Genomic DNA, 25,092 nt, shown 5'->3' with positions numbered 1-25,092 from the left:
CAGACAGAACTCTTCATCCAGGACCCCCAGCAGCCTTAGCTGCTGCCTGAGCTCCTGTGCCTGGGTTGCTGAGGGTCAGGGAGGTCAGGCCCTGTGGGGTCAGGAAGGAGGAGGGCAGGGGCGGTGGATTTGAAAGGGACACGTTGACTCCTGTTCTACATTCGTGGCCCTGTGCTCAGGGCCTTCTTCTCTTGCCTGTGGTTGAACGAAGTGCCAGCGCCCTTCTGAGACCCCGGGCACTTCCCGCTCTGGTGCTGGCTGCCGGCAGCCGGGTCTCTGCAGACCCAGCCCCCTCTGGGTTACTCCTCTCCCACGGTCCAGGTCTGGGCCTCTGGTTAAGAAAGACGAGTCCTGCTGAGCTTAAACATTACAAATGGTCTTTCTTTTGTCTTTCAGAAGGTACATGGATGTCGAGAAACTTCTACCAAGAAAGAAAAAGGTGAGTACTTTGACAAAGGCACTGTGACATGGCCACAAATTCTGGTATCTCCTGGCACCGACCAGGACCCATGGCACAGTGCCCACACCAGGCTGACCCTAGAGAAGTCAGCCCCTCCCTGGGTCAGGAGGAGGAGGTCAGGTCTTGTCTGGGGCTCAGTGCTCTGGAAGGTTCACTGAGGTTTTTGTAATACAGCATGTTAAGTGTGAGGTAAAACTCGGTATTGCTTAGGGGACATTTTTTCTGTAGCTTCTTGAGCTGAACACTGACTTACTTTGGGGTTTTTCTTTCTGAGGGATGTGTTGCAGCTACAAATGTTTGTGGAATAGGTGAGTTGGTCTGTGAGGTTCAGCAGAGCCCGAAGACAGGTGCGATTCTGCCTGCCTTGCAGGGCAGTACATGCACCGGTTAAGTGATCAGAAGCTTCCATTGCTGGGCACTGGTGGTTCACACCTGTAATCTTAGCTACTCAGGAGCCTGAGATCAGAGGATCATGGTTCGAAGACAGCCTGGGCTGGAAAGTCCATAAGACTCTTATCTCCAGGTAACCTCCCCATCCCCTCATGCACAGAAGTGGAAGTGGAGCTGTGGCTCAAGTGGTAGAGCATGAGCCATCAGCACAAAAGCCCAGGGATAGCACCCAGGCCTTGAGTTCAAGCCTCAGAATAGGCACACATACACACAGACACAGACACACACGTCTGTATTTATGTGTTAGACGGGGAGCAGACCAAGCCCAGGTGACAATGTGTGACACAGAAGGAGGGCTTCTCTGCAGGAGAGGCAGCCTGTGAAAGCATGCAACCTCAGGGGTGGTGGTGCTCTGGAATCTTCTGCAAAGAATTCCACCTTTGGTATTGGGCTTGGAGCTGAATTCCGATTTGTGACTGTTATTTACCAGGATGGCACCACCCTCAGAGTTGCACGGTAGCTGTGGAAGCTTCTTCTCAGTCCCCTGGTGACGGAGTGCACATGCGTATGGCCTGCTGGGCCCTTCCCCCCTCCCCTCAGCATCCTCACCCATTCACTTGCTTACCTTTGGTTCTCTGTGGGGAGGGGTATGGTTTTCCTGTTCATCGCTTGCGTGTTGCATTGGGTCTAAAATGTGAGGCACCGTTGGTCCAATCGTATCCACATTCCTTTTCCTTCTCCTCTAGAAAAAGGTCTTGATCATGATAGTTAACATCTACACACCTTTTAAGATTTGACCAGAGTCAAGGCTTCCTCGAAGCTGGATTTATGGTTAGTCACAGGAGAACGGTATTATAACGCAGTGATTTGTTTACCTGATAGCCTCTTCCAGATTTTCATTTCTGGTTTGTTAACAATCTTCCATCTTTCTTCTGTGGGAACTGCCTCAGTATCTTTTTGGAAAAGGGAGATTAGGCAGGTGGGAATGGCCGTTAGTGGGGCTGGCCCTCCCTCTGTGCCAGAGGCCGACTGAGTCCTTGGCCCCTGTGACCTCTGAGGAGCTCACAAGGTCAAAGCATCAGCTGGGAATGGATGTAGATCTCCCGCAAAGTGTCCCTGGTCTTTAAGGACCTACTTAGAATAAAAAAGCAGGGACTGGGCCCTTTGATGGACGTTTCACAGACGCAGTCTTGCATCTTAGCTCGTTGGTCCAGGAGGCTTGAATGGGGCCCGGGGGAGGTGTCCTGCCCTGATCAGAGCACGGTGCCGCCGCTGGTGCCCAGGGCGAGCACCCTGTGTGCGCGGATGGAATGCAGATGTGTGGGACCACAGTGCTGCTCACCCGCCTCCCCTCGGCCCATCTGGTCCCGCCTACAGGTTCCTGGTGACTGCCCAGCCCCAGCCCCCCACTCTGCGGGCTTGTACTTGTAGTAGGGGTTCAAATGTAAGCCAGGGACAACACACACTAGTAGTCACTACCACAGAAGGAGTGAGATGCATGGATGGACCAAAGCACAGGAGCAGACTCGATAGGAGCTCCTTCCTGAGCAACTGTAACGGTCCAGCCGGGCCTTGGCTTTGGGAGGCGCAGGGTGTGGTGGATTCTCTGCTGGTCTGGCCAGGGCGCATCTTCAGGTGGATGCGTGGTGTGGTGCGGTGCGGCAGCCTGCCGTTGGCCCCCGCCACTGCAGGTTTGTTGAAGCCGCTCCATTTACTTCCTCTTTATTCCAGGTTGACTTAGTTCGGTTTCTGTGCATCTAACCGAGGTGTGTTTGAGGTTGCTTCTCTGTGTGTGAGCTTTAAGTAGTACATGACACACTGGGCTGGGAAGGTGGCTCAGTGGTAGAGCGCTTGCCTTGCATGCATGAGGCCCTGGGTTCAATTCCTCAGCACCACATAGGCAGAAAAAGCCGGAAGTGGCGCTGTGGCACCAAGTGGTAGAGCGCTAGCCTTGAGCTGAAGAGCTGAGGGACAGCGCCCAGGCCCAGAGTTCAGGCCCCACAAACGGCAAAAAAAAAAAAAAAAAAAAGACTTTGCTGTGATTTGGGATTGAGTTGAAAGGTGATTCTAGAGGCAGAAAGGCATTGGAGGGGGACATTTTTTGCCATTGGTGGAGCTTGTTCTTCAAGTCCATAGATTGGAAGGGACAGAGGGACAGCCAACACTTTTATTGGCCCGAGGAAGGGTGGTTGGAGCTGTCTCTCGCAGTAGCCGGCTGGTCTAGCAGGCCGGGCCCAGCCCTACAGGTTAAGGCAGGGAGCACCGGCGCTGTTTCGCTCAGCTCTGGGGCTGGCTTCTCCTTGGATCCTTCTGAGGCTGCATTTGGCTGAGGTCTGCCCGGCCGGGAGGTCCACCGGCCTTCCAAACACTTCTGTGGCTGGTACTGCTTGTGGGGCTCCTTCGGCGGGGCCTCTCATCTTCCGGTGGAGTGTTTCGAGCCCAGCCCAGACCTGGAACACAGAGAACTGGCTGTCCTGCTTGGAGGAGCTGTGCTCTTCACGCGGCAAGCCTCTGTGCAGCAGAGCGAGCGGGGCCTCCTGGGAAGCAGGAAGCCACCATCCTCCTGGGGATTTCATTTCTCAGATTGGTGCAAAAGAATTGCTTGACCCCCTCCAGGCAGGAAGGTTCCAGATCAAATGTGCTGGTCTCGGGAATCAGTGGTTTGGAAAGTGATTCCAGAGATGATGGTGGAGGGTCCTTTCTCTACTGTGTGGAGAGTCAGGGCATCTCTGTCTCAGCCCGTTCAGAGGCCAGCAGTGTGCTTCTGTTAAGCTCTGCTTTCCCTTTATGTACAAGTGGGGCTGGCGATCAACATCCGTGTTTCAACGGTTCCGAAAGCGTTTGAGTCGGTAGAGAAAAAGAGCTTGTAGGTAATGAGACGGCACTTTCTGGTATAAATGTCAGCACTATTTCTTCATGCTCAGTGAATGCCCATGTGCTCCGTGACAGACGGTGTCACAGTGTCCATCCAGCAAAGTGAGGAGTGAGGAGGAGGGGGAGGAGCTGGACCACAGGAATCATCTCCGTGATGCCACGTGGGAGGGAAACGGGGAGAGTGACGCGTAGATCCCAGGGTCTGGAGCTGAGCTTGGGGCAACTGAGAAGGAAGAGGACCCTGGTGTGTGTGTGTGGGGCGTTGCTCTAGATTTGTCCATTTGTCCATGGAGAGGGAGGCAGTGTTTGTGCATCTGACTCCTTTGACACTCAGCAGACCGCTTGGACAGAGCCAAGGGTGAGTCTGAGTCCACATTTGCCTGAGGTTGTCCCTGCCGATTCCTCCGTGGACAGAGGGCCCGCAGCTTCCTCTGGGCCACATGGATGTCCGTGAGGTGGGCCAGAGTGTGGCTGTGTGTTGCAGCTATTCTACCTAGCAGTGAATGGCTGTAACGTAAGGTGCATCAAGGGCTGGGCTTAGGACTAGAGCTTGTTGTAAGGATCCCAGTTGTGCCTGAATTCTGAGCAGCCTGAGAGTCGCTTGCTTGTTAGGTCTCAGCTCATAGCAGCTGACCTGCTCTCTCCTCTCTGATTTCTCCTGTGCCGGGCCTGAGTCACCAGCCTTGCATTACAGTACGAGGCTCTTGTCTAAATACCACAGCCACGCTACAAAACTGTGAGACCCAACTGAAAGAGAAGCCAAGAGCAAAGGACTGGGGCTGTGGTTCAGGTGCAGAGCGCTTGCCTAGCAAGCACGAGGTCCTGAGCTCAGTCTTGAGTCTGCTCCTACCTACCCAAGACTGAATGAATGAGTCCTGCTCCTACCTACCCAAGACCGAATGAATGAGTCCTGCTCCTACCTACCCAAGACCGAATGAATGAGTCCTGCTCCTACCTACCCAAGACTGAATGAATGAGTCCTGCTCCTACCTACCCAAGACTGAATGAAGCTACTCCTTAAAAAATATTATTGTTAAGGCGTTGTACAAAGAGGTTTGGGTGCAATGCATCTTGACCAGTGTCCATCACCCTCCCCCACTTCCCCCTCCCATCTCTACCCTCAAGTTATGTAGTTCAATGTTTACATAATATACATCCAGTATAAGGGCTGCGTTTGCTCATCTTCCTCTCTCCGTTCCTGTGCCTCTCTTCACTGTCTCCCTGCCCCCCAAATGGAAGGAAGGGACCCGTACCCATTTATTTTGATTTTAATGTTGTGATTTCCAAAGAAGTAGGTCTGGTGTAATGAATGCCTAAAATTACATTCATATACTGAAATGAGTACTTCACGGCACAGGCCTCTGAGAATCAGTATTTATACTCCACCATCAGACCATTAACATCCGATGCCTCTCTCTGGCTGTGGGGCAGGTGCGTTGGCAATGCGGGATAAATTGTGTGAGGAGCAGCGGACAGGCTGAAGTGTCCGCGGGCCTTTTACCCCCACGTATGCTCAGGATTTGTGTGGCACCCATTTTGGGTGGATTTGGGCCTTTGGTTAGAGGCTCAAAATATGAAGCATTTGTCTTCTTCCCCACGCTGGCCCAGATCTAGCCGCTCTTCTTTCTAGACACTCCATGGATCCCAGACGACCCCGGGAGGCCGCCTTTCTTGGGGCAGGACGTGATAATCTGTTGCAGTAGGATTAAAACGGAGCTAGGTTGATGGAAGTATAGTCTGGAGAAAAAGAATAGCTCTGCACCTGTTTGTAATAGGAAGAAAGATGAATGAAACGACAAGGGGGCCCTGGCCTGGTCCATCAACTGGGCCCCGGGGGTAGGCACTGGGGGAGGCGGACCGAGCGTGGCTCCGGACATTTCCTTGGGAAAGCCTGGATTGCCTTTCCCTGGCTAGGGCATTGTTTTGGGGAAGTGTAAATCCTGCTTCCATCCTCTGCTTCGTCCACGGGCAGACTCCAGGGGCCGTGAGCTTCCCAGAGCTGCTGCCGGAGGGAGAGTCCTGGGCACAGCGGAGCCGCCGCTGCTGGTCACAGAGCCACGCAGGCCGGGATGGATGGGACTCAGCACCACCGCCCCCTGAGGTTAGGCATAGCGGCCAGGTGGGAGTGAACCGCCATGGTGGTTGTGGAAAGCTCAGAATTCGGATGCACTGATGGATGTGGGGGCAGCCGGCCTGCGCGAACGCCAACCCTGGGGACCAGGAAGCTGCTCGGTCTGTGCTGAGAGGCGCTGTCCTCAAACGGCCACAAGTACTCAGCTGCCCCGAGTACAATGTCCCCTCCAGCCACCACGGAGCCTGTTCCTGCACTGCAGAGCCTTGTCCAGGGCCGCAGGGTCCAGGGAAGCGAGCACTGTGGAGACAAGGCCAGAGGGAGGGCTTCCGCCCAAGCCCCCAGAGGCCACGGAGGAGGGAGGAGGCGGGCAGAGTCCACGCCAGAGCCTCCCCTGCACACTAGCTCCTCTGCACACTAGCTCCTCTGCACACTAGCTCCCTGCACAGTAGCTCCTCTGCACACTAGATCCCCTGCACACTAGCTCCCCTGCACACTAGCTCCTCTGCACAGTAGCTCCTCTGCACGCTAGCTCCCCTGCACACTACATCCCCTGCACGCTAGCTCCTCTGCACAGTAGCTCCCTGCACGCTAGCTCCCCTGCACGCTAGCTCCCCTGCACAGTAGCTCCCCTGCACAGTAGCTCCTCTGCACACTAGATCCCTGCACACTAGCTCCCCTGCACAGTAGCTCCTCTGCACACTAGATCCCTGCACACTAGCTCCCCTGCACAGTAGCTCCTCTGCACACTAGATCCCCTGCACACTAGATCCCCTGCACACTAGATCCCTGCACACTAGCTCCCCTGCACACTAGCTCCTCTGCACACTAGCTCCCTGCACACTAGCTCCCCTGCACACTAGATCCCCAGCACACTAGATCCCCTGCACACTAGCTCCCCTGCACACTAGCTCCCCTGCACGCTAGCTCCCTGCACACTAGCTCCCCTGCATGCTAGCTCCCCTGCACGCTAGCTCCCTGCACACTAGCTCCCTGCACACTAGCTCCCTGCACACTAGCTCCATGCACACTAGCTCCCCTGCACGCTAGCTCCCGTGCACGCTAGCTCCCGTGCACGCTAGCTCCCTGCACGCTAGCTCCCCTGCACGCTAGCTCCCTGCACACTAGCTCCCCTGCACGCTAGATCCCCTGCACACTAGCTCCCATGCACGCTAGCTCCCCTGCACACTAGCTCCCCTGCACACTAGCTCCCGTGCACGCTAGCTCCCCTGCACGCTAGCTCCCCTGCACGCTAGCTCCCCTACACACTAGCTCCATGCACACTAGCTCCCCTGCACACTAGCTCTCATGCACGCTAGCTCCCATGCACGCTAGCTCCCCTGCACGCTAGCTCCCCTGCACGCTAGCTCCCCTGCACGCTAGCTCCCTGCACACTAGCTCCATGCACACTAGCTCCATGCACACTAGCTCCCCTGCACGCTAGATCCCCTGCACACTAGCTCCCCTGCACGCTAGATCCCCTGCACACTAGCTCCCCTGCACGCTAGCTCCCCTGCACACTAGCTCCCCTGCACGCTAGCTCCCCTGCACACTAGCTCCCCTGCACGCTAGCTCCCCTGCACGCTAGCTCCCATGCACGCTAGCTCCCCTGCACGCTAGCTCCCATGCACGCTAGCTCCCCTGCACACTAGCTCAGCTGCACACTAGCTCCCCTGCACACTAGCTCCCCTGCACGCTAGCTCCCATGCACGCTAGCTCCCCTGCACGCTAGCTCCCATGCACGCTAGCTCCCCTGCACACTAGCTCAGCTGCACGCTAGATCCCCTGCACGCTAGATCCCCTGCACGCTAGCTCCCCTGCACACTAGCTCCCATGCACGCTAGCTCCCCTGCACACTAGCTCAGCTGCACTCTAGATCCCCTGCACGCTAGATCCCCTGCACACTAGCTCCCCTGCACGCTAGCTCCCCTGCACGCTAGCTCCCCTGCACGCTAGCTCCCCTGCACACTAGCTCAGCTGCACACTAGCTCCCCTGCACGCTAGCTCCCCTGCACGCTAGCTCCCATGCATGCTAGCTCCCATGCACGCTAGCTCCCCTGCACACTAGCTCAGCTGCACGCTAGATCCCCTGCACGCTAGATCCCCTGCACGCTAGCTCCCCTGCACACTAGCTCAGCTGCACGCTAGATCCCCTGCACGCTAGATCCCCTGCACGCTAGCTCCCCTGCACGCTAGCTCCCCTGCACGCTAGCTCCCTGCACACTAGCTCCCCTGCATGCTACATCCCCTGCACGCTAGATCCCCTGCATACTAGTTCCCTGCACGCTAGCTCCCCTGCACACTAGCTCAGCTGCACGCTAGATCCCTGCACGCTAGCTCCCTGCACACTAGATCCCCTGCACACTAGATCCCCTGCACGCTAGATCCCCTGCACGCTAGATCCCCTGCACGCTAGCTCCCCTGCACGCTAGCTCCCCTGCACGCTAGCTCCCCCCACGCTAGATCCCCTGAACACTAGCTCCCTGCACGCTAGGTCCCCTGAACACTAGCTCCTCTGCACACTAGATCCCCTGCACGCTAGCTCTGCATGGAGTCTGGATCCTGGCCACATCTCAGCCTTCTATCCACACCCATGTCTGGGTTTCCCAAGGCTTAGCCACAGCCATCTGCACCCTGAGTTTCCCTGCTCCATGCATGTAGACTCCCTTTCACTGCCCGCTGAGGGCTGGGAGTGTGGTTTCTCTGTGGAGCCCTGGAGTTGCCACTCCAGCCCCTGGGCTTCCTCTGAGGCCACCTGACCTCCCGGAGCCACCCTGAGCTCCCTGGGCTCCCCTGAGCTCCCGTGGGTTGAGCCAGGCCTATGCACCAAGGAGGAGGTGTGTGAGCTCCGACTTAGCAAGAGGCCACATCTGTGCCACGTGGTGCCAGGCCATGGCAGTGCCGGGTCAGGCACCACAGAAATAAGGTGTTTGTGAAGACGTGGTTCCACCATGACCTTGCACAGGCGGTCAGCCGCCCTTTCCTGGCATGCTGCTCGCTCTGGCTTAGTGGCTCTCTGGTGTGTCAGGAATCTCACATTTCTCTCCTTGCGTGCCTGGGGCTGGGGCCGGTGCCAGGCGTGGCAGGCCTGCCTTGCTCTGCACTGTTCGCTTGGTGTTGTAGCTGTCCCGGCATGTCAGGGGAGTTCAGGATTCTGTCCTGGTCCTGGGAGGATTGTCTCAGAGGTCCCACGTGTGGACCCTCATCATGGAGTCCAGACACACGCTGAGAATAAAGGTGCCCCAGCCCCTCCCACACCACAAGCACCAGTAACCACCTCATTGCTTCTCTTTTCCTATAGTGCCAACATGATTTCAGCAGGCAAGAAACACCTTCAAATAGAGGCATTTTGTAGGAGGTTGAAGGCCTAATTTTAACTCTTTAATCCTCAGCAGGGAAAAGCCCGGTAGTCTGACCACAGGTAATGCAGCCATGGAGCAGGGCAGGTGTTTTCATATGCAAACTTGAGAGAAGTACCTGTGTATGTCCTTCTGTCTTGGATTCCCTTCAAGTCCTGTGTAAAGATTATAAACAAGAGAAAGACGAAGACAAGGCAATTCCTAGAGCCAAGGCAGGGAGGGGGACACACTTGTGGGGGTGCTGAGAACCATCTTACCTTTCCTTGTGCATTGGTGTGATCGTCCACAGATGGTTAACATTTGAATTTCCCTTCACGGATCCTGAAAGCTGCTGCTGTGTGGTGGGCTTTGCTCAGAAACCCGCCCGATGCCCAGAGAATGCAGCACGGATGGTGGTGGTTGAATGATAGATTTTCTGAGGCCCCACAGCGTGTCTGCAGGGCCCCCCAAACTTGCTCATGGGCTTCCTGAGCCCCCCAAGTGCTGTTGGTGGTCACAGCACCACCGCCGCTGGGGCGGGGTCTGCCCCCAGAGGAGCTGGGAGAGATGGGGGGGGGGGAACCGTCTCACCTCTGGGAAGGGAAAGGCACGGCGGTGGGGTGGGGGGAGCGGAGAGGACACCCACTGCCTGGACTTTCCGGATGCCTGGACTCCTGCCGCTGTCCGCTCCGAAGCCACTGTCCCACACCGAGGGACGCAGGCGCAGTGCCGTGCTCCTCCCAAGATACTTTTTGTTCTTCATGTGTGCTTTAGGTGGACGCCAAAGAAAAAGAACTCCCCCAAAGTGACAAAGCTCTACCTAAAACACAGGAGTCTGTTTACTACGCCAAAGAAGACAAGAAAAAGAAATCGCTGTCGGAACCTTTAGAGGAAACTGGTGCGGGTAAGGTGGAATTTCATTCTGCTGTTGGCAACGCTAACTGCTCCCAGCCCTTCCTGTTCTTTCTGCCCTCCTCCTCTCCTCTTCTCCTCTTCTTTTATCCTCTTCTCTTCTCCTCCTCTTCTGTCCTCCTCTCTTTCTCTCTTCCTCTCCTGCTCTCCTCCTCTCTTCCTCCACCTGTGCCTGTGTGGGCTCCAGGCCACATTTATGCTATGATTTTTTTCTTATGACTATACGTATATGTATATGTATATATATATATGTATATATATATATATATATATATATACACATACACATACAATTTTTTTTTTGTCAATCATGGGGCTTGAACTCTGGGCTTGGATGCTTCCCTGAGCTCCTCAGCTCAAGGTGAGCACTCTACTACTTGAGCCATAGCGCCACTTCTGGTTTTCTGGTGGTTAATTGGAGATAAGAGTATCACAGACTTTCCTGCCTGGGCTGCCTTTGAACCATGATCCTCAGACCTTAGCCTCCTGAGTAGCTAGGATGACAGGAGTGAGCCACCGGCACCCAGCTCTTGTGGCTATACTTATTGATATGTATCCAATTTTTTTTCTTTCATGCGATTGTTTCTAACACATTTATAAAATTATTTCTTTGTTGCTTTGTATGTCCTTCCCCCGCAGTATAACCCCTGCTTTCACTGTATTTGATGTTGTTATAATTTGTGGAGGGGAAGGGGAAAAACAAATCATTTAAATAGGGATACAGTTGGACCCATTGCAACAATGAGATATACAAGTTGTTATGTGGAAAACGAACTTTACCACTTTGGTGCTGGGGGGGGAAGGGGTGCAGGGAGGATTGGGTGGGGAGGGCAGGGGGAGGATGGGAAGGGGAAACCAAGGAGGAGGCTACAATGCTTGATAAGAAATGTACTCATTATCTTGCCCATGTAATTGTAACCCCTCTGTACAGTATTTTCACAAAAAAAAAAAAATTCAGTATGTAAGGTAAGCAGAGCAGGAAAGCAAAGTTCCAAAGCTGAAGGGGATAGAATTCTCTAGGAAGGAAGCCTCCAAATGCAGTATTTGAAGTCAGTTCCACAGTTTGTGGCTCACTGGGCTCTGTGTACTCTCCCCGTGACACAGAATGCAGGAGGCCCGCTGGCCTCCTGAGGGAAACCCCAGGGCCGTCTGCATTCCTTCTGGGTGAGAGAGATTGGCGCTGGCTTTACACTGGAGTACGTTGAAGTATTACCCCTCCCCCACCCCCATGCTTGTTCTGCTCGCACTGCGGCCCCGCTCATTCCCCCTGCTCTCGCTGGGCGCTGAGACACGCCCTTCTCTGCATTGTGTGTGCGGTGGACACATCATGTCCAGTCTCAGAGGGCAGGAGGTGGCAAGAGAGACCCCGTTGTTCCGGGCAGCTCTGAGCAGTTTGGGGGTCCCTGGGGTCAGGAGAGGGGAACTCGGCATCCTCGTGGAGGTGGACATTAGGCGGGTGGTGTGGACCCCGAGGCTGCTGATGGTGCAGAGCAGAGGCAGGGGGAGGCGGAGCGGGAGTAGCGAGAGGCCCGGAGCTGGGTCAGGCTTCCGGCCAGGCACAGGGAGCCGGGCACGCCGACTCTGTAACTCTGACTTGAAAAGCCTCTCTGTGTTCTTTTTCCCCGCAGAGGGAGATGTGTATAAAGCACAGACGCCTACCAAGGATACCCAAGGGGCGCTGGACGTCAGAGAGGACCCAGAGGTGAAGGTGGAGGTGCCGGAGGACCAGGTGGGTGGCAGGCCCGGGACCCTGGTGACCGTGCTGTGTCTGCTCCGTGTCCCAGCCTCGCCCCAGGTCCCCTAGTTAGCCACTGCCCACGCTCGCATCCCGTCCCGGGGCATTTCCCGCCTGTCCTTCCCCCTCTGAGTGGAGACTAACCTGTTGTCAATGACACCGTGGCTCAGGTGCTGTGGCTGCGTGGGGAACGGGAGCTGGCTCTGCTTGTGAGTGAGGCGTGGGGTCAGATCAGACAGACGCTGTCAGCAGCTGGGCCGGGTCCATGCTGGGGAGCCAGGCGCTGGGCAGAAGCTTCCAGAGGGCCTGGGGGGCGGGGGAGCTCAACGAGGGAGAGAGTCTGGCTCTTGAATCTGTCATGAAACTGTCGAGGTGGTACACGATGCGGAAGGTGGACGGGATCTTAGGACTCAGACACAGAGTGAGGAGTAAGAGGGAGGGTGGCAACACAAGAAGCCCTTTAGGTGTGGTGTGGGACCCTCCAGAGGTCTCTGCCACCAGGGCTGCTCACTCAAGCTTAGTTTAATGGTAACCACCAATGGAACTTTTTCACTTGTTTTTTTTTTTTTTTTTTGTCAGTCATGGGGCTTGAACTCTGGGCCTGGGCGCTGTCCCTCAGCTCTTCAGCTCAAGGCGAGTGCTCTACTGCTTGAACTACAGCGCCACTTCCGGTTTTCTGATGGTTTATTGGAGACAAGAGTCTCACGGTCTTTCCTGCCCGGGATGGCTTTGAACCGTGATCCTCAGATCTCAGCCTCCTGAGTAGCTAGGATGACAGGCATGAGCCACCAGTGCCCAGCTCCCTTGTTTTTGATAAGATTTGGATGGAATGAGAGTTAGACTCTGCCAGTATGCAGTTCTTCAAGGATGGTCTCTTTCCCTGGGGCAGGAACATGGGGGAGGTGGGGCTATCACGCATTCTAGGGGTGGGTAGGTCCTGGAGGGTGGTGCCTGTGTGAGTAGGCGGGGCCTATGTGGGTGGGTGGGGCCTGGTAGATAGACCCACGCCTGGAGGATGGCTGCGCCCACACTCAGACTTCATGTTTGCATGCTAGGCAGGCTCTGGGTGCCAAGCAGTGCTACTGGCTTCCATGTGGAAGGAAGGGAGATGCTTTAGTCCAGGTCCTGGGGCCTAGCCAGTCCACTGAGGAAGGTGGTTTGGTTCTGGTACTGCTTGATTATGCTGTGGCCTTTTTTTTCTTTTTGGTTGGCTGTAGGGACACTTCCAATTTTCTGGTGGTTAATTGGACATAAAGTTCAAAGTTGGGGCTGGCTTTGAACCTCGATCCTCAGATCTCAGCCTCCTGAGTAGTTAGGATGACAGGTGTGAGCCACTGGCGCCCAGCTTCATAGTAATCTAGAATATTTCTCCTGTTTTAGGGAAATTGATGTGAACTCCGTGGGTTACCCTGAGCCTCTCCCTGTGTTGTTTCTTACTATGTTCTGTCCTATCAGCCTTTCTAGCATGTGATGATAGAATGTTGGCAAATGTAACGTCCTATCCATGCAAATAAAGGCGTGAGTTTGGGTTGTCTTCCAGATTGAAGAAGGGAAGCTCATGAGTTAGGGACCCCTCACCTGCCTGGCTGATGATGCCTATTAGTAAGAGGACTGGAACAATTACACCTCCCATGGTGATGTAATTGTTAGGGCTTGGCGAGTAAGGGGTATGGGTGTGCCCTGTGTGTGTCCCTGCTATGGAATGTCACGCCCTGTCTGCCTTTTATGGTAATGATGAATACTTTGACCCTTGTCCCCTTAACTGTTGCCTGTCCAAGTATCTAGAACCTTCTTCCAGTACCCATAGGTCAGAGTCTCCCGTAAATATTTAGAGGACAGGAAGGAGGGTGACAGTTGCGCTGGCTGTGGGCAGGAAGAGCCATGACAGTGCTCACATAGACGGAGGCTGGTGGGTCTGGGGCCCCGGCCCTCTGATGAGTTCACTGCTCCGTGGAGAGGTTTGCCTTCAGGCAGATCAAGTCGAGGTGCTTGTTGGAGGAGCTGGGCCTTCATGACGGAGCGACCTCGGAGTGGCGAGGCCCTGCAGGTCCTGGACGTCCTGCTTTGGACCAGCGCTGTGCACAGGGGGAGGCGGAGGCCCTGCAGGTCCTGGACGCCCTGCTCTGGACCAGCGCTGTGCACAGGGGGAGGCGGGGGGGTGTGGCGGCAGGGCAGGAACAGCCCTCAGGGACAGCAGCAGCTCCTGGCTGGGCCCTGGCTGTCGGAGGACACCTGTCTGGTGGTCTCTTCCCCCTGGCCTGTCACTTACCTCTGATGTTCCTTTCTCCCTTCTCTGCTGGGATGCTTTTATTTGAACATACGTTAACTTGTTTTCAGATTCATTGTCCTTGGAGTGATGTCAGGGGCGTCCCGCTGCTATCTGCTGAGCTCACCCGCGGGCCGGGGCAGGCTACACGGACAATCACACCGGGGCCCGGCTTTGCACGTTTAATTCTCAGACACTCTGAACTTTGACACTAGCATTTATTTTAGAAGCCTGAGGTTTTTTTTTTTTTTTTTATTGTAAAGATACTATACAGAGGGTTACAGTTACATGAGTGAGGTAATAAGTACACTTCCACTTCCTCTTGAACATTGTTACCCCCTCCATTGTTTTCCCCCTACCATCCCCTCCCTCCCTACCTTCCCCAAGGTTCTTTTTTTTTTTTTTTTTTTTTGATTGTGATTAAGTGATTACTTAATTTCCGGAAATTCACAGTATTGTGGAATAATGATGCTCATTTAAAGTCACAAGTTCATTCTAACTTTCCTGGAGCAAATTGTCTATCACAGTCTGTAATATATAACGGTGCTCATATGTTATATACCATATATGTGATCAGCAGCATGGGGATATTTAGTAGTGGTTCAACCAGATGAGTGGGAGTTCTTTGTTTCTTAAGTCCTGTTAGTTTTGTCATATCACCTAACCTTTTGGATTCATCATCCACTTATCAGGGAGACCAGGTACTGTTTGTCTCTTCGTTCTTGGCTTACCTCGCTCAACATGATTCCTTCTAGCTCCATCCATTTCCCTGCAAATGCCATTATTTTGTCATTTCTAATGGCTGCATAATATTCCATTGTGTATAGATACCACAATTTTTGGATCCATTCATCTGTGGTGGGGCATCTAGGTTGTTTCCATATCCTAGCTATTGCGAACAGTGCTGCAATAAACATGGAGGTGCACGTGTCCTTGTATATTGGTTCCTGTTGTTCAGGGTAGATGCCTAGAAGTGGTATGACTGGGTCGTAAGGGAGGTCAATCTTTAGCTTTCTAAGGACCCTCCAGACTGCTTTCCAAAGTGGTTGTATGAGTGTACATTCCCACCAGCAGTGTAATAGCGTTCCTCGTTCTCCACATCCCCTCCAGCATTTGTCGTTGGCTGATTTGTGGATGTGGGACATTCTGACTGGGGTAAGGTGGTATCTCAGGGTTGTCTTTATTTGCATTTCCTTCACCACCAGGGATGATGAACATTTCCTCATGTGTTTCTTTGCCATTTTTATTTCTTCATTTGAGAAGTCCCTCTTTAGTTCCCTTGCCCATTTAGTAATTGGTGTGTTGGGTTTGGGAGGGATTAGTTTCTTGAGTTCCCTGTATATACAGGATGTTAACCCCTTGTCTGATATATTGCTGGTAAATATTTTTTCCCAATTAGTTGGTTGTCTTTCTAGCTTGGTTGCGATAGCTTTATCTGTGCAGAAGCTTTTTATTTTAAGGTAGTCCCATTTGTCGAGTCTCTCTCCAATTTGTTGTGACCCTGGGACTCTGTTCAGGAAGTTCCTTCCTGTGCCTATTAGTTCAAGTGTCTCTCCTACTCTGTCCTGCAGTAGTTTCAGAGATTCAGGTTTAATGTTAAGGTCTTTAATCCATTTTGAGTTGATGTTGGTGCATGGTGATAGGCTGGGGTCCACTTTTAGTTTTCTGCATGTGGCTGCCCAGTTTTCCCAGCACCAGCGGTTGAAGAGGCTGTGTTTCTTCCATTGTATGTCTTTGGCTCCTTTGTCGAATATCAGCTGGCTGTAGGCCTGTGGGTTTATTTCTGGATCTTCTATTCTGTTCCATTGGTCTTCGGGTCTGTTTTTGTGCCAGTACCATGCTGTCTTTGTTATTATAGCTCTGTAGTAGAGTTTGAAGTTCGGCATGGATAGCCCTCCCATATTGTCTTTATCCCCTAGAATTGTTTTGGCTATTCTAGGTCTTTTGTTGTTCCATATGAATTTTTGGACTGTTTTCTGTATTTCAGTGATGTACGTCATTGGGATTTTAATAGGAATTGCGTTGAATTTGTATATTAGTTTTGGAAGTATTACCATCTTTACTATATTAAGTCGGCCTATCCAGGAGCATGGGAGGTCTTTCCATTTCCTAGTGTCTTCTGCAATTTCTTTCTTTAACTTTTTATGGTTTTCATTAAATAGTTCTTTTACATCTTTGGTTAGGTTAATTCCTAAATATTTTATTTTTCGGGAGGTTATTGTGAATTGGGTTGCTCCCTTTATTTCCCTCTCTTCCTGTACATTATCAGTGTATAGGAAGGCAACTGATTTTTGTGGGTTTATTTTGTATCCTGCTATTTTGCCGAAGTGATTTATGATTTCTAAGAGTTTGGGGATGGAGTTTTTGGGATCGTGGAGGTATAGTATCATGTCATCTGCAAAAAGGGATAGTTTAACTTCTTCTTTCCCTATGCGGATCCCTTTAATGTCTTTTTCTTGCCTTATTGCCCTGGCTAAGGGTTCTAGGACTATATTGAAGAGGAGTGGAGACAGTGGGCATCCTTGCCTTGTTCCTGATTTTAGGAGAATTGGTTGCAGCTTTTCCCCATTAAGTATAATATTGGCTATTGGTCTGTCATAAATGGCTTTTATTGTTTTTAGAAATGTTCCTTCTATTCCTATTTTCTCCAGAGCTTTTAGCATGAATGAATGTTGAATTTTGTCAAAGGCCTTTTCTGCATCTGTAGCGATAATCATGTGATTCTTGACCTTGGCTCTGTTGATATGTTGGATTACATTTATTGACTTACGTATGTTAAACCATCCCTGTGTCTCTGGGATGAAGCCTACCTGGTCATAATGAATTATTTTTTTTATGTGTTTCTGGATTCTGTTAGCTAGAATCTTGTTAAGGATCTTTGCATCTGTGTTCATCAAGGAGATTGGCCTGTAATTCTCCTTTTTGGTTGGGTCTTTGCCTGGTTTGGGGATGAGTGTGATATTGGCTTCGTAGAATGAGTTTGGGATAGCTCCTTCCTTCTCTGTTTCTCTGAAGAGCTTGAGGAGTATGGGTATTAGTTCTTGTTTAAAGGTCTTATAGAATTCTGCTGTGAATCCATCTGGTCCTGGGCTTTTTTTTGTTGGAAGACTTTTGATAGCTTCCTGTATCTCATTATAGGATATTGGCTTATTTAATTGGTTAACTTCTTCTTTGCTCAGTTTGGGCAACTTGTATTTCTCTAAAAATGCATCCATTTCTGCCCGATTTTCTTCCTTTAGAGAGTATAGCTTTTGAAAGTAGTCTGTTAGAATTGTTTGGATATCTTGGGTACGTGTGGTGATGTTTCCCGTGGCATCCCTAATCCTATTAATATGGGTTTCCTCTCTTCTTTTTTTAATTAATCTAGCCAATGGGCCATCAATTTTGTTTATTTTTTCAAAGAACCAGCTTTTTGTTTGGTTTATTTTGGTTATGGTTTTCTGATTTTCTAATTGGTTAATCTCTGCTCTTAATTTGGTTATCTGGCTTCGTCTAGTAGCTTTAGGTCCCATTTTTTCTTGTTTTTCTAGCTGTTTTAATTGCAACATGAGATTATTTACTTGGTCTGTCTCCATTCTCTTGATGTGGGCACTGAGGGCAATAAATTTGCCCCTCAGGACTGCTTTTGCTGTGTCCCACAAGTTTCTTTGTGAGGTGTTTTCATTTTCATTGATTTGTAGGAAATGCTTTATTTCTTCTCTGATCTCTTCTGTTATCCAGGCATTGTTAAGGAGTGTGCTGTTCAATTTCCATGTATTGGAGAAATTTCTGCGGTATGCTTTGTTATTGAGAGCTAGCTTGATTCCACTGTGGTCAGATAGGATACAGGGGATTATGTCGATCCCTTTGTATTTGCTTAAGTTCCTTGCATGAACTATGATATGGTCTATTTTGGAGAAAGTTCCGTGAGCTGCTGAGAAGAATGTGTACTGTGTTGTTTTAGGGTAAAATACTCGGTAGATGTCAGTTAATTCCGCTTGAAGTATGGCCTCTCTTAATTCGGTAGCTTCTTTGCCAATCCTCTGGTTGGTAGACCTGTCCTTTGGTGAGAGTGGTGTGTTAAAGTCTCCTAGTATTATCGTATTGGGATCTATTTTATTCTTTAAGTTTGAGAGCATTTGTTTGACATATCTGGGTGCACCAATATTTGGGGCATATAAGTTGATGATGGTTATATCCTCCTCTTGGATTGTTCCCTTTATTAATATGTAGTGTCCGTCCTTGTCTTTCTGTACTGATTTTAATGAAAAGTTTATTTTGTCAGATATCAGGATAGCTACACCTGCTTTCTTACTGGGGGCGTTTGATTGGTAGATCCTTTTCCACCCCTTCACTCTGAGTTTGTTTGTATGTTTGGCTGAGAGGTGGGTCTCCTGAAGGCAACAGATGGATGGGTCTTGTTTTCTTATCCAGTCCTCAGTTCGTTTTCTTTTAATTGGCGAATTCAGCCCATTTATATTAAGAGAAAGTATAGAGAGATGTATTGTTGTCCCTGCCATTCTGTTTTCCTAAGTTTTTCTTTTTTCCTTTCCTCCTGTGCTTGCTCAGTTAGACTTTGAGTAACGCCTGTTTGGGGCAGGCCCCAGTTCCTGGCTGCTTTCTTCAGGTTGTGTCCCCCCTCTTAGAATTCTTTGTAATGCTGAAGCCTGAGTTTTTATATCCAGTCCAGGAACACATGTTCCCAAAATCTGTACAAAACATGATAACTAGATGATTGATACTGAAATTTTGTGATTTAAGGACTGTCTTAAAAAATTAGGTTTTTCCAAGCATTGTCTTTTACCAGGGATAAGATTGCTGTTATTTCCCTAAGTACTTAAAAAACGGCAGATGCGTGCCTACAACTGCAGGCCCCGTTTAGGCCCAGTGGTCCCTCTGACTGCTCTTTGGGGTGATTGGCTTAGCACCCACTCTTTACCTACGCAGTGTGACCAAGGTGGCATGCATGGCCTCACCAAATCCAACGGTTGTCTTGGTCTGTTTTGTGTGCTGTAACAGCATTCCGGAGATGGAGTTGCTTATGAGAACAGGAAATACCAGCTCCCCGTTCTGGAGACTGGGAAGGTGGGTGTGGAGGTGCTAGCTTTGATGTCCTCGTGGGGCAGGGTGAGCGGTGGGGAACAGCACAGGGCCAGCACACCGCTGCCAGGGGAGCTGCGGCCCCCGTGGCCTCCGGGATGTGGGATGGCAGCTTCATTTCAGCTGACTGCTGGGGGCTGGGACCGGAGCCCGGGCTGCATGCAGTCAGTTACGTTGAGTCCTAAAGAGCCGAGGCAAAAGAAGAGAGTTTATTTCGGCCCCCATGCGGCCTGAACAAGCGGAGTTGTGTGCCCAGAACCTCCCCAGGGCTCCACTCCTTTCTCTCCAGAGAAAGGACCAAGAATGAATTGCTAGCTCAGGTAAAACCAAAATAATTTGGACTAATTAGGAGCAGGTCCATCTAGGCATGCGTAACCTGTGAATTGCTTAATTAGAAAGAGCGTAATGGAGCTTTAAGACTTCTGTACTCCCAGCTCATACGAAGTTAACAGAGGTCCTGGGGGTTTTTGTTTCCATGAATAAATTAAAAAGTATAATTAGCTTCTGTATCTGTGAGGATGTGTTAGCTATCAGGACAGAAAACTTGAGTGGCTGCAATAACAAGGGGGCACTTATTGTGCGTGCACTGGAGCATGTATCACGCATGTGGTGGAGTCGAGTGTGGGAAGTTCTGCAGGAAGCTGTCCCAGTGTCTGCCGGTGTATGGAACGCCCACTCCAATGGCCACCTGTCCGGTCCCAGGGCCCACCTGCCTTCAGCACACTGACCTTCAGCCTTGCGCTTTGCCTCCCGCGTCTAAAGATGGTTGCTTGAGTTCTGCACGGCACCAGAACAGAAGGTCATGCTGAGGGTGGAGATGGTACTCGTGTTGCTTGCTTTCAGCGATGAGCAGTGTCTCTGAGGGATCTCGGGAAATCCACCACACCTCTGAGTCCAGTCCTTGTCTCCATCCGGGGAGGCAGCTGAGGGCTGGGGTGGGAATGGCTGTGGCACAGGCAGTTGGCCGGCCAGTGTCTCTTGCAGCCATGCTCCCTTCTCTAGGAGGAAGGCAATGCCTGTCCTACCCACGCTTAGATTCCTGTCCCCCAGATCAGATCCTCTTCTCAAGAACCACAAGACACAATCGATCATCCCCCTTTCCCCTTCTCTTCCTCTTTCTCCCCCTCCCCGCACACTGGTATCATCCAACCTCAACCTACCCTGTGACCCGTGACAAAGGAGTGAACGCGGACCCTTCCCTCATTCTCGCTCCCTGCTCGTCAAAGCATTTTCTTCCTCTGTGAAGTTCTCCTGACTCCACCTCCAGACCTTCACCTGTCTCTCTCCTTCCCCTTCTTTCTAGGCTTCTGGTCTTCTGTCTGGCTGTTAAATATTGGGGTCCAGTGGGGACCCCCCAGGGGCTGTACATCTCTGCATCCTTGCTAAACGGAGCCTGCGTGCGGCGGCTGTGGCTGCCGTGGTGCAGGCTGCGCTCAGCCTGCTGTTGGTCTGTGTTGCTGCTCGGGTGTTCTAGCCTCTACGGAAGCTCAGCCTCCCAGTGTCCCCAGACCGTGCTCCTTGCCCGTCTCCGGGCATGCACAGCCCCTCTGTCCACCAAGAGACAAAGGAGACGTGAAAAGCTTCATGAGGCCACCGGCATAGGGCTGCCGTTTACCTTCCTGCAGAGCCCCGCGTCTCTGTGCCCCTCACTCCTGTCCTGCCAGGTGCCGTCTTGTGCCCAGGCGCTGCTGTCTTTCGTGCCCTCTACACTCTGACCATTGCAACCACTCCAAGTCCCCAGCATTGCACGTGCTGCTCCCTTGCCAGCCCGGCTTTCCCATGATTCCACAGGGCGGCACCTTCCTTCCTCGGGATTTTCAATGAAGGGTCACTGACGAGAGGAAGGCTCTGCTGCTCGCCCGTGTCCATTAAACACGGTGTGGTTTTATGATTAGTGGTGTGACTGTTTGCTCAACTTCCCCGTGAGACTCGGGGCCTCTCAAGGCCACGCGTGTGTGCGCTTGCACTCACGACTCAGTTGCAGCTGGTCTCCACCGATTTGTTAGTAAATCAGTGGTTTGCGGTCTCATCACCTGTTTTGAAATGGTATGTTTTTATAAAGTGTGTTTCTCTGTAGTGTGAAAGGAGCCACACAGGCATTCACAGGGTCCCTTTCTGTAGAAATGATAGGAAGAAGACAGTTCTGCGACCTGCAGTTTGAGGAACTGAGGTCTGGGACAGTGGGACTGTCTGGACTGGGCACATACCTACACATCTGCAAAGCCACAGGGCCTGTTCTAGCACATTCCAGGCCAGGGGCCACAGCGGTGGGTCTGTGGGACTCTGCTCTGGCCAGCCAGCTCGGTGGCCTGCCTTCCCTGGGGTTAGGTGAGTGGTTCCGGGCAGATGCCTTACAGCCAGCGTGCGTCTCCACCGGGGCCTCCGCCCTGCTGATGGGGCACAGGGGAGTCGGGCCTCCGCATGGGTATCCTAAGTGGTGATGCTGCCAGAAAGCCTTGCCAGGGCCCGGCCGTGTGTACACGCTGCTGCTGTCCTGTCAGCCCGGGCCAGTGGACACGGGGATACAATGAAAGTGCCCCGGTGCCCTTCTTGGTCCAGAGAACCACACGGTTCTCCCGGGGAGAGGAGAGAGGTTTCAGGACACTAATTTAGACGGCTCATTGCCTTCCGCCCACAGGTGAGCCGTGAGCCCCTGGAGGTATTAGCCATGGTGATGGGAGTTTCTCCGCCAGGGGCTGGCCAAGGGCAGGGGCTGCCTTTGGGGTCCCTAAAGGTGCACCAGGAATTAAGGAGGAACCGACTGCCAGAGGTGTCTGGAGCGACACAGAAAGGGCTGATAGTGTCTCTTCCTGAAGATCTCTCCAGCAGAGCTGCCCAGTGGGCAGTGCCTTGCCAGCTCTGGGTCGCCAGCTGAGAGGCCGGAGCGGCCCGGGAAGTCCTGCGGCTCCCTGGGCCCCAGGGTCGGGGCGTGTGCCAGCTGGCGCCAGCAGATCTGGAAGCGCGATGTGTTTCCTCCCCAGGTGCCAGCTGAAATAGTTAAAGAGGAGGACGAGGTGTACAGTGACATCGTGGATGCCGAGGCCATCAAGGTTAGCACACCCTGTTCTGATTTTCATGGCTCATGTCTCAGGCACCTCCTGGGTCTAGAACCTGCCCCCCCCAGCTTCTGGATCTAGAACCTGTTCACCTTGCACAGCTCCTGGGTCTAGAACCTGCCCACCCCACAGAGCTCCTGGGTCTAGAACCTGTCTACCTTGTACAGCTCCTGGGTCTAGAACCTGTCTACCTTGTACAGCTCCTGGGTCTAGAACCTGTTCACCTTGTACAGCTCCTGGGTCTAGAACCTGTTCACCTTGCACAGCTCCTGGGTCTAAAACCTGCCCATCCCACAGAACTCCTGGGTCTAGAACCTGTCTACCTTGCACAGCTCCTGGGTCTAGAACCTGTCTACCTTGCACAGCTCCTGGGTCTAGAACCTTCCCACCTTGCACAGCTCCTGGGTCTAGAACCTGGCCACCTGGCCCAGCTCCTGGGTCTAGAACCTGTTCACCTTGCACAGCTCCTGGGTCTAAAACCTGCCCATCCCACAGAACTCCTGGGTCTAGAACCTGTCTACCTTGCACAGCTCCTGGGTCTAGAACCTTCCCACCTTGCACAGCTCCTGGGTCTAGAACCTGGCCACCTGGCCCAGCTCCTGGGTCTAGAACCTGTTCACCTTGTATAGCTCCTGGGTCTAGAACCTGTTCACCCCACAGAACTCCTGGGTCTAGAACCTGCCCACCTTGCACAGCTCCTGGGTCTAGAACCTGCCCACCTTGCACAGCTCCTGGGTCTAGAACCTGCCCACCTGGCACAGCTCCTGGGTCTAGAACCTGTTCACCTTGTATAGCTCCGGGGTCTAGAACCTGTTCACCCCACAGAACTCCTGGGTCTAGAACCTGTCTACCTTGCACAGCTCCTGGGTCTAGAACCTGTCTACCTTGCACAGCTCCTGGGTCTAGAACCTGCCCACCTTGCACAGCTCCTGGGTCTAGAACCTGGCCACCTGGCCCAGCTCCTGGGTCTAGAACCTGCCCACCTCGCACAGCTCATGTTCAATGGCGAAGGATTCAGGAACAAGCTCAGGTCCGGAACACAAAGGAGTATGAGCCTTGGCTGCACAGGACAGGGTCTGGAAGAGGGCTGTGCCTGGGATCGTTTCTTGCTCGGCCAGAAGTCATGTGGGTGGTTCTGGTGGCGTCTGTGTGTGTCCTAATTCTCTGACACTGAGTTTCTGGTCATCCATGTGAAAGCCCTTCCTCAGCAAGTGTCAGGGCAGGCTGGGCAGGGGAAGGGGGCGGCCCTCTGTGATGGGCGCTGGGCGGGAGCTGGTTTCCTATGGGATCCCAGACGCCATAGTTGCTCACAGACAGGTGGGAGTTAGCAGCGGGGTGCTCTGGGCTGGTTCCAGTGTGTGCATGTTGAGGGCTTTCAGCCCCCCCCCCAGCCTTTGCTCCTTGTGTGACACAAGCCAAATGTGGGCATGTATTTCCCTGCCTGCTGTATTCCCTTATTCAGCCCTAAGATCTAGCCTGTGGTTTTGACAGCTCTGAATGAGCAAGTGCATTAAATACATTGGAACAGCTGGTGACGGGCCAGAGGCAGAAGTAACACCAACCCCCCTGCCCCCGCCCCTCCTGCCAGCAGCCCTTGGGATCCGTGTTGGTCTTCTGTGAACTGTAGTTGCTCGTGGCGTTTGCTCCATAAGACTATGTGCAGTTTCCTTAGGTGTGTCCCTGCTGGCCCGACCGCCCTCAGGGGTGTAAAGCGCTCACCACCTTGTAAGAGAACATATTGCGAGTGTTAGTTTGAAAATGCATATGTCTGGTAGTTGGTCACAGAATTCCTTGCCAGGGTTTGGGAAGATTTTGTTTAAAGACCCACGACATAAAATGTGCCATTTCAGCCGTTTTTAAGAATGCGGCTCGGCAGTACTAACTGCCTCTCATGTTGCACAGTCCTCGTCACTATTTTTAAGGACCTTTGATCCCACTAAATGGAGTGGGTACCTGTGAAGCCTGGATTCCCCAAGCTCTTCCCCTCCAGCCCTGAGGGTGAATCTCATGTCTAAAGCTAAGAATGTCCAGGCGGAGGGGGCTGGTCACTCTGACTAGCCCCCCACCCCCCAGCAGTTGTGGACCAAGGCATTTATTTTGTCATTATGTATATAAAATCAAAATTAAAAATAGAGCTGTGCTTTTTTTGTGTGCCTCCTCTTCATCTTTAGAACACTTAGTTAATTATATGGTCATGACAGCATTGACAATATTAATGCTTTAGTGACAGTTTTCGTCATTGTTAGCATTAGTTAACTAATTTAGAAAGCTCGCCTGAGAAGTAATAAGATGGAAAGTGTACCTTTATCTATCTCAAATTATGTTCATTGAGTTCAATCTACATTGTCGTGGGTGCTGTCTGAATCAGAGTGGACTAGAATGTTCTCCAGTGTTTATTGTTTGATTTGTTCAGATGCATTGTTTGTTAATGTCTGACCTGAAAACTGAACCTAGCTACTAAGTTTGGAAACTGGTATGAAGGTATTGAAAAGAATTCAGTTCTTTAGCTAAAGGAGTATGCGAGACACCCCGGTGATGATGAGTGTTGAGGGCTTCGAGGGGTGTGGATTTCTTGCTCCTGGAAACACGCCAGTGTGGTCTGTGGCCCAGCCCTGCAGGGAATCTGCAAGAAATGCGTGCACTGACTGTGAGGTCCAGCACGATTGCCACCCCAGGGTCGCCTGAAGGAGCTCTGGTTTGGCCACCTTGGAGGAGTCTAGACGGAAGTGTTATATGTTCAGTAAGGAAAGGGGGGTGAGAGAGAGAGAGAGAGAGAGGGAGAGAGAGAGAGAGAGAGGGAGGGAGGGAGGGAGGAGAGAGGGAGGAGAGAGAGAGAGAGCTGGATGGTGAAGTTGGGTGGCTGTTTTCTCCGGTCACTCTCCTGCCTCAGTTGGCACTGTGCCTGCTGTGG

At 52.2% G+C, this 25,092-nt stretch overlaps 1 protein-coding gene across 10 annotated transcripts in view; it reads left to right on the top strand.

Annotated features, from left to right (window-relative positions):
- Nucleotides 1–25,092, top strand: part of Dcdc2c (doublecortin domain containing 2C) — a 75,866-nt gene that overhangs the window by 19,739 nt on the left and 31,035 nt on the right. For 9 of the 10 annotated variants that reach the window (XM_070014636.1, XM_070014635.1, XM_070014639.1 and 6 more), the window contains exons 6-9: nt 397–439; nt 9,908–10,037; nt 11,674–11,774; nt 22,107–22,175. In XM_070014636.1, the coding sequence (XP_069870737.1) occupies nt 397–439; nt 9,908–10,037; nt 11,674–11,774; nt 22,107–22,175 (343 nt within the window). The remainder of the gene's footprint in view (nt 1–396; nt 440–9,907; nt 10,038–11,673; nt 11,775–22,106; nt 22,176–25,092) is intronic. The other variant, XM_070014638.1, reaches the window with a different exon arrangement.

This window comes from Dipodomys merriami, unplaced genomic scaffold, assembly GCF_024711535.1.
Source record: "Dipodomys merriami isolate MVZ:Mamm:240054 unplaced genomic scaffold, mDipMer1.0.p SCAF_99, whole genome shotgun sequence".
NCBI lineage: Eukaryota > Metazoa > Chordata > Mammalia > Rodentia > Heteromyidae > Dipodomys > Dipodomys merriami.
This window is presented reverse-complemented; position numbering and strand designations above follow the sequence as displayed.